Source organism: Oncorhynchus clarkii, chromosome 19 (assembly GCF_045791955.1).
Source record: "Oncorhynchus clarkii lewisi isolate Uvic-CL-2024 chromosome 19, UVic_Ocla_1.0, whole genome shotgun sequence".
NCBI classification, from domain to species: Eukaryota; Metazoa; Chordata; class Actinopteri; order Salmoniformes; family Salmonidae; genus Oncorhynchus; species Oncorhynchus clarkii.
Genome location: NC_092165.1, coordinates 49,305,272 through 49,319,748, shown reverse-complemented (window position 1 = coordinate 49,319,748; position 14,477 = coordinate 49,305,272). Strand labels below are relative to the sequence as shown.

The following is a 14,477-nucleotide window of genomic DNA, read 5'->3' as shown; positions in this document are numbered from 1 at the left end:
GAATGGTGGAAGTCCATGATTCAACACTGCATTTAACAGTCAGGAAGATACTTGTAGAAAATAGTACCAAAGGTGGCCTTTTAGGAATTGTTGCTTATAATCCTCTTTTGGGAAATCCACATTGACAAAAATGGGTTTGTCTTGTCAGCCCTTGGGCATTATATTTCTTCCAGATATCAAGCCTGGTAGAGACTGAACTGATTTGAACTGTGATACACATACTTTAGGAGGGGCTGAAGGGATTACTGTCTAGCCACCTTTCACTCTTGCACTTTACTTCCACAAAATCTAAGATGTTTCTATCAGAGTGAAGGGGCTGGCTAAGTATTCATTTAGTGGTCTGGCACATTGGGATTGATGGTCCCAAGTATGTGCAATAAAAATACATATACTGTTTATCTAGTCATGCTTAAAAGTGCACATTGGACAAATCGCCACACCAGTAACAATTCTTACCTTCTATACTTGTTTTATAATCACATGGATTTATTTTAATTCAAGGTAAAACATGGTATAATCGCTTAATGCTAATGATTGCACAATAAGCCTGTTAAAAGGAATGATTAGGGAATGAGGGAAATGACTGCTATTAACTTTTAAGTTGTACCTATGATTATTCTGCTTTGGAAACATTGAGGAGTGAAAGAAAGAATAATAATCTATTATACTAACCTCGTCTTGCCAATGAGCGATCAATGATTCATATCATAATGAATGCTGCTACTGTGTTATATGTGTACTTTATGTGTGCTCATGCTCCAAAAATTGACTGATTGTCTTTTTCATTTTTGGGACAGAAATGTTTAACAGTGAGGGATAATTTTCAGCTTCTCTTTGACTGCTCCTTTTTGACGACCGTGTGCTGCAGTATGAGGGGGGGGGGGGGGGGTTCTGGCAGTGTAGGACTCTTACTTTCCTGACAGTGCTGATTAAGGAGTGTCTAATCATGGAGTGTCTTACCATGACAGAATGTCAATTCAACATCTATTCCACATTGGTTCAACCAGTGTGTGCCCAGTGGGATGGTATAATTTTTTTCTTGATGATGTCAGACAAACTGATATCACCAAATGTCAACATTCCCTCTGTCGGTATGAGATCCTCATATTTAGAGTTTAACTTGTGCACTAACTGTAACACACTGTGCTCTGACTGAAGTGGAACTGTTTTTTTTCTCCAATGCTAAATCATTAAAACCTGTCATTAACACAAAGCTTCACTGTGGAGTGAAAGTCCCTTTGCGTAAGACCACAGAACTTTCCCATAAGCCTCAGAGGAAGTGATATCAGAGCTGCTTCCTGTCTCTAGCACTGTCAATTCAAAAGGCATACTGTACAGTATCAATATATAGTTTCTCTATATCCTAACACACAACATGCATAACACACACAACACAACATACACACACTCAACTTAACACAACACACACACACACAACACAATACAACACACACACTCAACTCAACCCAAAAGCCAGATGGTCAAGCAGCCCCACTGTGGCCCATGGTGAGGGCCCATCCAGGTGGAGACAGACCTCAGACAGTTAACATTGTCTCTTCACCTGAGCTCTCCCTCAAGTAGGTTGGTAGTCTGTCCACGGCCCCCCCACTCCTCCCCCCGAGCGTCGCGTCTGTCTGCACCTGCAGCTCGACGTCACGGCAGAGGGCACCTCTCACCACCACGCATCGCCCCCCAGGGCCCCCACCCAGCCCCCCATGCAGACTACCAACCTGCATCTGGGCCGCGGGCCGCCTCCACGGAGGGTGAGTCCTCGGTCCTCAACTCACAGACTCACAGCTAGTCACTGACTGGACCAGGGCCAGAGGTCAGAGGCCAGAGGTTAGAGGACAGACAGACATTAGGGTAGTGTGTCTGATGCAGGGATAGTGTGTTGTTATGTCTCTGATAGGTACAGTATAGCAACAGTTTGAAGCCGAGGACTGTATAACAGTAACCAACACTGTCTTCCTGGTCTCTCTCTCCTACAGTATACTACCGTAAGAAGAACCAGCTGCACGCGGTCAGGCTGCGTCTCCAGAGCCCAGAATACAAGCTGAGTAAGATCCGATCATCCACCATCATGACAGATTACAACCCAAACTACTGCTTTGCTGGCAAGGCTGCTTCGCTGAGTGAGCTGAATGAAGTACCGCGCAAGAACATCACCCTCCTCAGGTAGTCCACACACACAGTACAGCTGACTGAGCACTGAACTATAAGCTACAATGTGCATTACATGATGGAGTGAAGCTCTGGGGTGAAGCACTGGAGTGAAGCTCTGGAGTGAAGCTCTTTGTCACCTGTCTGGCTTGGTGTGTGTTTGCAGGGCATTGGGCCATGGAGCATTTGGGGAGGTGTATGAAGGCCAGGTTCTAGGGATGAATGGAGAGAACACAGCCATGCAAGTGGCCATAAAGGTCAGTTCCTCTTCTTTCGGCTCCATAGCTCCTCCATGACTAAGAATATATCAGCACAGAACAGTTTAAATTATATAATTCCTCTTGGCCATTGCATGAAATGCATGAATAGCCAAAAACAAGTGTAGAAGATGATGTTTACAGTTTTTCCCAGTTGTTAACACACGTTTGCTGAAACTACATCTCATGTACTCAAAATTGTAAGCACAAAACACAAAACAGTTAGCCAATTTCCCGAAACCCCACAGACATCTTGCAGAATGAAACACAGCAATCAAAATCATGTACTCCCTGCTCAAAATTAAACTCGGCATACAAATGAGACACACACACAAATCAAATTAATCAAACTTAGTGACAACAGAGATCACACCAATGTGACAAATTCAAAACACTACTATCAGAACCTATTTCAGTGTAAAGACTAAGATGTTGTTGTTTTACTGTATATTGTTTGTGTGTACTCAAACAAGAAAGGAACACAAATGCAACATTTTTTGTTTTATATTTCAACATGACTCAATACATGTCAAACAGCATACTGCAAGCACACATACAGTTGAAGTCGGGAAGTTTACGTACACCTTAGCCAAATACATTTAAACTCAGTTTTTCACAATTCCTGACATTTAATCGCAGTAAAAAAATCCCTGTTTTAGGTCAGTTAGGATCACCACTTTATTTTAAGAATGTGACAGGTCAGAATAATAGTAGAGAAAATGATTTATTTCAGCTTTTATTTCTTTCATCACATTCCCAGTGGGTCAGAAGTTAACATACACTCAATTAGTATTTGGTAGCATTGCCTTTAAATTGTTTATCTTGGGTCAAACGTTTTGGGTAGCCTTCCACAAGCTTTCCACAATAAGTTGGGTTAACTTTGGCCCATTCCTCCTGACACAGCTCGTGTAACTGAGTCAGGTGTGTAGATCTCCTTGCTTGCACATGCTTTTTCAGTTCTGCCCACACATTTTCTGTTGGATTGAGGTCAAGGCTTTGTGATGGCCACTCCAATACCTTGACTTTGTTGTCCTTATGCCTTTTTGCCACAACTTTGGAAGTATGCTTGGGGTCATTGTCCATTTGGAAAACCCATTTGCAACCAAGCATTAATCATTTGGGAGAGGGGGCAGTATTTTCACGTCCGGATGAAAAGCGTGCCCAAAGTAAACTGCCTGTCACTCAGGCCCAGAAGCTAGGATATGCATATAAGTGATAGAAAACACTCTGAAGTTTCTAAAACTGTTAAAATTATGTCTGTCAGTATAACAGAACTGATATGGCAGGCGAAACCCCGATGACAAACCATCCCAATGATTTTTTTTCAGCTTACCACTGTTTTCATGGCTAGTACTGTAATTATAAGCCCAAGTCCTCCCAAATTGCAGTTCCTAGGGTTTCCACTAGATGTCAACAGACTTTAGAAAGAGTTTCAGGCTGGTTTTTGGAAAAATGACCCAAATATTGTAGTTTTTCTAGGTGGCTCCCATTTTGGCTGTAGTGTTTCCAAGTGTGTGGAGGAAAGTGTGTTCTTTCTTATTTATCTCCAGTAATGAACTTCAATTTTATCATTTATTTGCGTATTAGGATACCTAAGGTTTGATTCTAAATGTTTTTGACTTGCTTGGAAAAGTTTATTTGTAATGTTTGGGATTTATTTTGTATGCATTTTGATGGAGGGAAACTGGATGGACTATTGACTGAAGCGCGCTAGCTAAATTGAGTTTTATGGATATAAAGAAGAACATTATCAAAGAAAATGACCATTTGTGATGTAACTGGGACCTTTTGGAGTGCCAACAGAAGAAGATCATCAAAGGTAACGCGTTTTTTATATTGCTATTTCTGACTTTGTGTCGCACCTGTTTGGTTGAAATATGTTTTTCATGTGTTGGTATGTGGGGCGCTGTCCTCAGATAATCGCATGGTTTGCTTTCGCCGTAAAGCCTTTTTGAAATCTGACACCTTGGCAGGATTAACAACAAGATAAGCTTTATTTTCATGTATTACACTTGTATTTTCATGAATGCTAAATATTTATAGTAATTTAATTAGAATTTGGCACTCTGCAATTTCATCGGATGTTGTCGAGGTGTCCCGCTAGCGGCACGCCTTTCCCAAACAGGTTTTAACTTCCTGACTGATGTCTTGAAATGTTACTTCAATATATCCACATAATTTTCCGCCTCATGATGCCATCTATTTTGTGAAGTGCACCAGTCCCTCCTGCAGCAAAGTACCCCAACAACATGATACTGCCACCCCCGTGCTTCATGGTTGGGATGGAGTTCTTTGGCTTGCAAGCCTCCCCCTTTTTCCCCCAAACATAACGATGGTCATTATGGCCAAACAGTTCTATTTTTGTTTCATCAGACCAGAGGGCATTTCTCCAAAAAGTACCATCTTTGTCCCCATGTGCAGTCACAAACCGTAGTCTGGATTTTTTATGGTGGTTTTGGAGCAGTGGCTTCTTCCTTGCTGAGCAGCCTTTCAGGTTATGTCGATATAGGACTTGTTTTACTGTGGATGTAGATACTTTTGTACATGTTTCCTCCAGCATCTTCACAAGGTCCTTTGCTGTTGTTCTGGGACTGATTTGCAGTTTTCGCACCAAAGTACGTTCATCTCTAGGAGACAGAACGCGTCTCCTTCCTGAGTGGTATGGCGGCTGCGTGGTCACATGGTGTTTATACTTGTGCACTATTGTTTCTACCTATGAACATGGTACCTTCAGGCATTTGGAAATTGCTCCCAAGGATGAACAAGACTTGTGGAGGTCTACAATTCTGATTTTCTGAGGTCTTGGCTGATTTTCATGATAAACTCACTCTGATATTGAAGATGCCAGGGTTTTCAATAATCTGTTGTTCGATTTCCCGCAGTCTTATGGCATTATTTTCAACTACCATTTGCACAATGGCAGCCTCCTGTTCGTCTGTAAATAGATGCGTTTTACCACCACGTACGTGGTGTTCGTCTTTCAGTTCTACAAAAACAAAATAGCATGCAGTACAGTAAACACTACAGTAATACAGTATACAAGATAAACATGTTGCAAAGCAATATAGCTCCCAATTTCATACAGTAATACATGAAACATTTTCTTGTTTCGCCTTTGTAAGGTTCTAAATAAGAGTAAAACTCACGGATGCTTAGTAAAGCTCAAACTAAGTTTATTCACCCACTGGGTCATACAGCTGCATAAGACAAATAACATATTCCTCTACCTCCACCTCTATCTCCACCTCTATCTCTACCTCTACCTCCACCTCTACCCCCACCTCCACCTCCACCTCTACCTCTATCTCCACCTCTATCTCTACCTCTACCTCTACCCCCACCTCTACCTCCACCTCTACCCCCACCTCCACCTCCACCTCAACCTCTATCTCCACCTCTATCTCTACCTCTACCCCCACCTCTATCTCCACCTCCACCTCTATCTCTACCTCTACCCCCACCTCTACCTCCACCTCTATCTCCACCTCCACCTCTATCTCTACCTCTACCCCCACCTCTACCTCCACCTCTATCTCCACCTCCACCTCTATCTCTACCTCTACCTCCACCTCTATCTCTACCTCTACCTCCACCTCTACCCCCACCTCCACCTCCACCTCTACCTCTACCTCTATCTCCACCTCCACCTCTATCTCTACCTCTACCTCCACCTCTACCCCCACCTCCACCTCCACCTCTACCTCTACCTCCACCTCTACCTCTACCTCCACCTCTACCCCCACCTCTACCTCTACCTCTACCTCCACCTCTACCCCCACCTCTACCTCTACCTCTACCTCCACCTCTACCCCCACCTCAACCTCTCCTCCACCTCTCTCTGCCAAGTTTGCTTCCATTGTTCTCCAAACACAGGAGTTCTCACCTGTGGGCTTTGTATCCATATCAAAGGTCTGATTGCAAAGGGAACATTTATGCAATTAGTGTTTGCACATGTGAAGAGAGAAAGTGATCAATTGGTAATTGAGCTTAGCTTGTTGAACTGAGTTGCTTTTCATTTGCACACAATATATTTTAGTTGTGAAGGTTGTGCCAAAGGTAGAGCATTGTGTGTTGTGTTTTGCCAAATGTTTGTTATAAAATTGCAGTCTTGGTGTAAAGCAAAACATGTGCCACTAGTATTGCAGATGTGGTGTCTGGCACAATGACCCAAACCTGTAAATGAGTTACAAGTTTGGGTCATTGTGCCTCATGGGCCAGTTTTATTGTGTAAACAATTGGGAAAAACTAATATTGATAACCTTTTGACTAAAATGCTAAGAGTAACTAAGAGTGTTCCTCCTCTATGGCAGTTTCCCTCTGCACTCATAATGTGTACTGCTGGTCAGGTGTACAGTGCCTTGCGAAAGTATTCGGCCCCCTTGAACTTTGCGACCTTTTGCCACATTTCAGGCTTCAAACATAAAGATATAAAACTGTATTTTTTTGTGAAGAATCAACAACAAGTGGGACACAATCATGAAGTGGAACGACATTTATTGGATATTTCTAACTTTTTTAACAAATCAAAAACTGAAAAATTGGGCGTGCAAAATTATTCAGCCCCTTTACTTTCAGTGCAGCAAACTCTCTCCAGAAGTTCAGTGAGGATCTCTGAATGATCCAATGTTGACCTAAATGACTAATGATGATAAATACAATCCACCTGTGTGTAATCAAGTCTCCGTATAAATGCACCTGCACTGTGATAGTCTCAGAGGTCCGTTAAAAGCGCAGAGAGCATCATGAAGAACAAGGAACACACCAGGCAGGTCCGAGATACTGTTGTGAAGAAGTTTAAAGCCGGATTTGGATACAAAAAGATTTCCCAAGCTTTAAACATCCCAAGGAGCACTGTGCAAGCGATAATATTGAAATAGAAGGAGTATCAGACCACTGCAAATCTACCAAGACCTGGCCGTCCCTCTAAACTTTCAGCTCATACAAGGAGAAGACTGATCAGAGATGCAGCCAAGAGGCCCATGATCACTCTGGATGAACTGCAGAGATCTACAGCTGAGGTGGGAGACTCTGTCCATAGGACAACAATCAGTCGTATATTGCACAAATCTGGCCTTTATGGAAGAGTGGCAAGAAGAAAGCCATTTCTTAAAGATATCCATAAAAAGTGTTGTTTAAAGTTTGCCACAAGCCACCTGGGAGACACACCAAACATGTGGAAGAAGGTGCTCTGGTCAGATGAAACCAAAATTGAACTTTTTGGCAACAATGCAAAACGTTATGTTTGGCGTAAAAGCAACACAGCTGAACAACACCCTGAACACACCATCCCCACTGTCAAACATTGTGGTGGCAGCATCATGGTTTGGGCCTGCTTTTCTTCAGCAGGGACAGGGAAGATGGTTAAAATTGATGGGAAGATGGATGGAGCCAAATACAGGACCATTCTGGAAGAAAACCTGATGGAGTCTGCAAAAGACCTGAGACTGGGACAGAGATTTGTCTTCCAACAAGACAATGATCCAAAACATAAAGCAAAATCTACAATGGAATGGTTCAAAAATAAACATATCCAGGTGTTAGAATGGCCAAGTCAAAGTCCAGACCTGAATCCAATCGAGAATCTGTGGAAAGAACTGAAAACTGCTGTTCACAAATGCTCTCCATCCAACCTCACTGAGCTCGAGCTGTTTTGCAAGGAGGAATGGGAAAAAATGTCAGTCTCTCGATGTGCAAAACTGATAGAGACATACCCCAAGCGACTTACAGCTGTAATCGCAGCAAAAGGTGGCGCTACAAAGTATTAACTTAAGGGGGCTGAATAATTTTGCACGCCCAATTTTTCAGTTTTTGATTTGTTAAAAAAGTTTGAAATATCCAATAAATGTCGTTCCACTTCATGATTGTGTCCCACTTGTTGTTGATTCTTCACAAAAAAATACAGTTTTATATCTTTATGTTTGAAGCCTGAAATGTGGCAAAAGGTCGCAAAGTTCAAGGGGGCCGAATACTTTCGCAAGGCACTGTATTTACACCTGCCTTAAGAAAGGCTCTAGCTCTGTGTTGTAAGTAATAGTGACGTACAGACCTATAACCTAACAAAGGAGATCACGCTGGTGCCCTTTAAAAAGACTCCAACACTGATCCTTCTGTGTTTCACTCTGACACGACATGTCAGTTTGTATCACTTCTGCTTGGAAAAATGCAAGATGCAACTCAAATAATGACTGATTACATTATAATATAATAGTAGGTTTAAAATGTAACATCACTGCACATACATACTGTAGACATTAACATTGTACAGAACACAATTCATTTCTTTAGTCTTTCTGCTGCATATATTAATTCATTCATAGATTTCTCTAGAAAAGTCTGTTATGAAAATCCACTGTAATTTCCTTGGGTGAATCATCTGATGAGTGCATGCCATGGGGTGTCTCTCTCTCGGCATGTGTTCTGTTCTGAATAGACTGACTGTTATTACCTTTCTGCTCCATAGACTCTTCCGGAGATCTGCTCCGAACAGGACGAAATGGATTTCCTGATGGAGGCTCTGATTATGAGGTGGACTAGGCTGGAACACACAGGGCCTCATCCACTTCCACTCTCTCACTCACCCTCTCTCACTCTCACTCTCACACACTCTCACTCTCACACACACTTTCACTCTCACACACTCTCTCACTCTCACACACTCTCTCACTCGCTCTCTCTCTCTCTCTCTCTCACACACACACACACACACACACACACACACACACACACACACACACAGTAACATAGTGTAACGTATGAGGGAAGCAGACGACACCCAGACACTGTCATACCATCACTTAGCGCTTGGCAGTCTAATCTGATGCCATGTTTTGTTTTGTGACTCATTCACTGCTTATTTTGGTAAAAAGCTTACCAGCTGTTGTTTATCATAGAGAGTCAGGTAATTCATCGCCGTTGAGGTAACAAGCAGCTGGTTGCAGGAAGAAATCTGTCTCACCTCCAAATGGAGCTCTGCTGAAAGCATTAAAAAGCATCTCTGTCGAGCAGACACTGTCGGTCTAAGACAGGCACAACAGAGTACATAATGAGTACCCTGGGGTAAATTGGGCCCTGGAGTGTTTCCTGGTGATTTAATAATACTAGACACAGCCTAGACATAAACACAGACACATTCATTAATATGTTGATGCCACCACACCATATCACACACAACTTGTAAAAAACAGTCCTGTACCCTAAAGCCATTATAGCTGGTGTCTGGCCAACTCTCCTAGCCTGAGGTACAGAAGTGTATTCACCACCACTGTTCTTGTGTGTCCACAGTAAGTTCAGCCACCAGAACATAGTGCGCTGCATCGGGGTGAGTCTGCAGATCCTGCCCCGCTGTATCCTCCTGGAGCTGATGACTGGAGGCGATATGAAGAGCTTCCTGAGACAGAACCGACCCAAAACGGTCGGTAGCAGAGTGTCTCTCAGCTGCCTGAAGTGTTCAACAGCCCTATGGGTCTGTTAGTAGTAATGGTTTTGTGTGTGTGGTATCTTTTCAGAGTCAGAGCTCCTCCCTCACCATGCTGGAGCTGCTACATGTGGCCAGAGACATCGCCTTCGGCTGCCGCTACCTAGAAGAGAACCACTTCATCCACAGGTTACCATGTCCTCCTACCAAACCATTAGCCTTTTGTATACAGTATTCATACTACATAAAGAGGTATTCAATGCTGTTTGTTATGTGTTTCAGAGATATAGCTGCCAGGAATTGTTTGCTGACCTGCCCTGGACCAGACCGAGTGGCTAAGATAGGAGACTTTGGAATGGCGCGTGACATATACAGGTATACTTAACCACCAGTTCTCTCTGTCCCAGTACCATGCTGCTTGTTGCTTCAGTTCAGCATCCCCCCAAAAGGATCTTAACACCTTGTAATGTTTCATTTCTCCATTCTGTGTTTTTCCCAGCTGATATCTCAACATATCTGTTGGACCAGTCTAGTCTCCACGCAGTGAAGACTTGAGCGTACTATTCCCATTTAGTTATAGAGGGGTTTCAGACACTAACCATGACTCATTCTCCTCCACAGGGCCAGCTACTACAGAAAGGGTGGCCGTGCCATGCTTCCCGTCAAGTGGATGCCTCCAGAGGCCTTCATGGAGGGCATCTTCACCTGCAAGACTGACACCTGGTAACCCGTTCACTCTATTACATGATGTATCCAAACTGTAGTTGAATGACCAGTAGCAGTACATACAGTGCCTTCAGAAAGTATTCATACCCCTTGAAGTATTCCACATTTTGTTGTGTTACAGACAGAATTTGTTTATTTAGCCATCTACACACAATGACAGTGAAAACAGGTTTTTAGACATTTTTGCTCATTTATTGAAAATGAAATACAGATATATCTCATTGACATAAGTATTAACAACCATTTGCAATGACACTCCAAATTGTGCTCAGGTGCATCCCGTTTCCTGTGGCCAACTCAAATGGTTTGAACATGATTTAGAAAGAAACACACCTGTTTATATAAGGCCCCACAGTTGACAGTGCATGTCAGAGCAGAAACTATACCATGAAGTCCAAGAACTGTCTGCAGATCTCAGAGATATAATTGTGACGAGTAATATCTGGGAAAGGGTATAAAACAATGTCTAGTGTTGAAAGTTTCCAAGAGAAGAGTGGTCTCCGTCATTGGGAAATGGAAGAAATATAGAAGTACCCAGACTCTGCCTAGAGCTGGCTGTCTGACCAAACTGAGCAACCGGGCAAGAAGGACCTTGGTCAGGGAGGTAACCAAGAACCTAATGACCACTATGACAGAACTACAGAGTTCATTGGCTGAGATGAGAGAACCTGCCAGAAGGACAACAGTCTCTACAGCACTTCGCCAATCTGGGCTTTATGGGAGACTGGCCAGACGGAAGCACATGACAGCACGCCTGGAGTTTGCAAAAAGGCACATGAAAGACTCTGAGATCATAAGGCAAAAGATTCTGTGTTCTGATGAGACAAAAATTTAACTCTTTGGCCTGAATGCAAAGCGCTTTGTCTGGCGAAAACAAGGCACAGCTTATTTCCGGTCTAACACCATCCCTACCGTGAAGCATGGTGGTGGCAGCATCATGCTATGGGGATGCTTTTCAGAGGCAGGGACCGGGAGACTGGTAAGGATAGAGGGAACAATGCATGGAGACAAATATGGGCAAATACAGAGTGAAAACAATGATTTAGGTTCCATCTGGATAATAACCACAAGCATACATCCTAAGCAACACTGGAATGGCTTCAGACCAAGAATGTGAAAGACCTTGAGTGGCCCAGCCAAAGGCCAGACTTCAGTGCCATTGAAAATCTTTGAAAGACTCCCCTCTCCCTTCAAAAAAATCCCCAAATCCAGATGTGCAAAGCCAATGCAGACATACCCAAGACGACTCAAAGCTGTAATTGCCGCCAAAGATGCTTCTAGAAAGTATTGACTCGGGATGTGAATACTTATGTAAATGAGATATTTCTGTATTTAATTTTCAATAGATTTGGAAAAATGTCTAAAAACATGTTTTCACTTTGTCATTATGGGTAATCCATCTTTTATTCAGGCTGTAACATAACAATATGTGGAATAAGTCAAGGGGTATCAATAGTTTCTGAAGCAGCTGATTTCTCATATCAACTATTTTTTCTGACCTCTGCTCTCTCTCTGCAGGTCGTTTGGTGTACTGCTCTGGGAGATTTTCTCTCTAGGCTACATGCCTTATCCCTGCAAAACCAACCAGGAGGTTCTGGAGTTTGTGACAAGTGGGGGGAGGATGAACCCCCCTAAGAGCTGTCCCGGGCCTGTGTGAGTAGATCAGATTGAGCTAATGGAGAGTTAATTCTCTTGACGGGAGTTTATAATGGATTTAGGTCCGTTGCAAGGCCAATATGCAGTTTTAGACTTAAATCCGTGATTCAGTTGGCTTTTCTCCAACTCTCTTCTGTAGGTACAGGATCATGACTCAGTGCTGGCAGCACTGCCCTGAACACAGACCCAATTTCTCGACCATTCTGGAGAGGATCAACTACTGCACTCAGGTACTGACCCACTGGCAGCCAGGAATGCATTTCTTCACAACACTCACCATACATATTCACTGTTTTCTATTCTCTCTATTTTCTTTTGCCCAGGACCCTGATGTGATCAACACGCCCCTGCCTGTGGAGTACGGTCCTACAGTGGAGGAGGAGTTGAGCACTGTGATCCGCCCTGACACCCCAGGCAGTCTGACCACTCTGCTGCTGGGTCACACTGCCTCCCAGGAGTTCTCTCCTCAAATGAGCAGTCTGGGTCTGGGCCTGGGCATGGGTCCCACGTCGCTGCCCCAGCCCCACAATCCCTGTCTGCTGCGGCCCCAGCAGCTGCCTCAGGAGGTGGCCTCCTACCGCGAGGCCCTGGAGCCCTGCTGGGCCGAGCCTGTTCCTGCTCCGGGTCCAGGTGTCTGCCCTGGAGCCTGGCTCCACCCCGAGCCCCTCAACTGGCCCTGCTCCAGGGACAGCTCCTTCTCAGGCAGCCAGAGGCTAAAAAACAAGACAAAGAACCTGTGGAACCCAACCTATGGCTCCTGGGTGCTGGAGAGCTTTGGACGGGGGAAGGCAGCCCTATCTCATACCAAGTCCATGCCCCTGTCCAGCAGCTACTCCGCCCCCCAGGCAGGTACCTCTGACTGCACCGACTCTGGGTGCGATGGCAGTAGCGGCCTCCCTGTCCCCAGCAGTCTGTGCTCCTCGTCCCCCTTCCCAGCCTGCCAGGCCCTCTCTGCTCCCCAGACCCAGGGTGCGCCCAGCCTCAGCCTGGTGTCCTCCCGGAAGGGCCAAGCAGGGGGAGCCAGTGGGGGCCAGGCCCTGGGCATGGACTTGGCTAAGCTGCAGAGCTTCCCCTGTGGCAATGTCAACTATGCCTACGATGAGCAGAGCTATGAGGCAGAGAGCCTGCCCCTGGTGGTGCCCAAAGGCCCAGAGCCATTCCCCAGCACCAGTGCCAGCACCAGCTGTGCTCCCAGCACCTCTTTCTCCTCCTGCTTCTCCTCCTGCTCAGGGGCAGGCCTGGGTGCGGCCTCTTCCTATATGCCCAAACTGCTACTGAAGCGCCACGCCAGCTACGGACACGAGGATGTGAGGAGACACACCAAGCCTGAGAAACCCACCCGGGACAGAGACTCAGGCTTCTCTCTGTCTGAGGACCTCAGTGTCACCCCTGTCTAACCCTGGACCCTGGGGGAGCGGAGCAGAACACTGGAACAGACCCCACACCTCACTGGCCATGCACAGGAACACACTATTGTGTAGTTTTGGTATTACTGATGATGCTTTGTAGTTAGTGTAGACGGTGAGAGATTTATATGAAAGTCCACAGTAGCAAGAAAACACAACAGGTTAAAGACAGAAAGAGATGCTGCTTTGCCAGGAGACAGGTAGCATGTTCTATTCCTGAGGTGGAATGTGACACAGCCCAAGAAGGCCGTCACTGGCACAAAAGCACATCCAAGCCTCAGAGGATTTCTATCTGCAATGTCTGGCATCCATTCAAATGTGCAGTGTCTCCTCTGGTTCGGGGATTTTTCGTTAATCCATTCCTTTCTTTGTTTATAACATTACCTTGTTAGGTATACACTGGAATGAATGACTGGAATTGACTGCTAAATCAATACTGTGAAAACATATAGGAAGCTATGGTTGCCTATGCAGGTGATGGACAAAGCAGAAAGGAGATGTTAAGTATGTGTGAAAGTGCTGTGATGGGTACTGAGTAGACCAGAGAGAGTGTATGAACTTGTGATCACAATTATAATTACTTGTGCTATCTACTGTTCTCTATCTGGCTCATAAGCAAAAGTGAATCTCTTGTTTAGAATTGTCATAGTTATTTTGTAGATAGCATTTACATTTTATTTAGTCATTCCACACTTATTTTCTTAATACTTTAGTCTGTTCTACCGTATTATACACATTGTCTACTAATACTTTACCCTCTCTAAATGCATTTCTTCTTATAGTGACTGTTCTCACTCTTTACTGAAGAGGGTTTTAGAGACACCAAGAGCAGAGAATGTGATAGTAGAAGCCCCTCTG

General features: G+C 44.4%; 1 protein-coding gene across 1 annotated transcript in view; it reads left to right on the top strand.

The window, feature by feature from the left end:
* The window catches only part of LOC139375341 (tyrosine-protein kinase receptor-like), an 83,469-nt gene extending 69,565 nt beyond the window's left edge, over positions 1–13,904 (top strand). The window contains exons 20-29 of the mRNA XM_071117036.1: positions 1,989–2,175; positions 2,327–2,417; positions 8,878–8,942; positions 9,699–9,828; positions 9,923–10,020; positions 10,114–10,206; positions 10,453–10,554; positions 12,076–12,210; positions 12,353–12,443; positions 12,537–13,904. Coding sequence (XP_070973137.1) covers positions 1,989–2,175; positions 2,327–2,417; positions 8,878–8,942; positions 9,699–9,828; positions 9,923–10,020; positions 10,114–10,206; positions 10,453–10,554; positions 12,076–12,210; positions 12,353–12,443; positions 12,537–13,610 — 2,066 coding nt within the window. The 3' untranslated portion in view covers positions 13,611–13,904. The remainder of the gene's footprint in view (positions 1–1,988; positions 2,176–2,326; positions 2,418–8,877; positions 8,943–9,698; positions 9,829–9,922; positions 10,021–10,113; positions 10,207–10,452; positions 10,555–12,075; positions 12,211–12,352; positions 12,444–12,536) is intronic.
* The last annotated feature ends 573 nt before the right edge of the window (positions 13,905–14,477 follow it).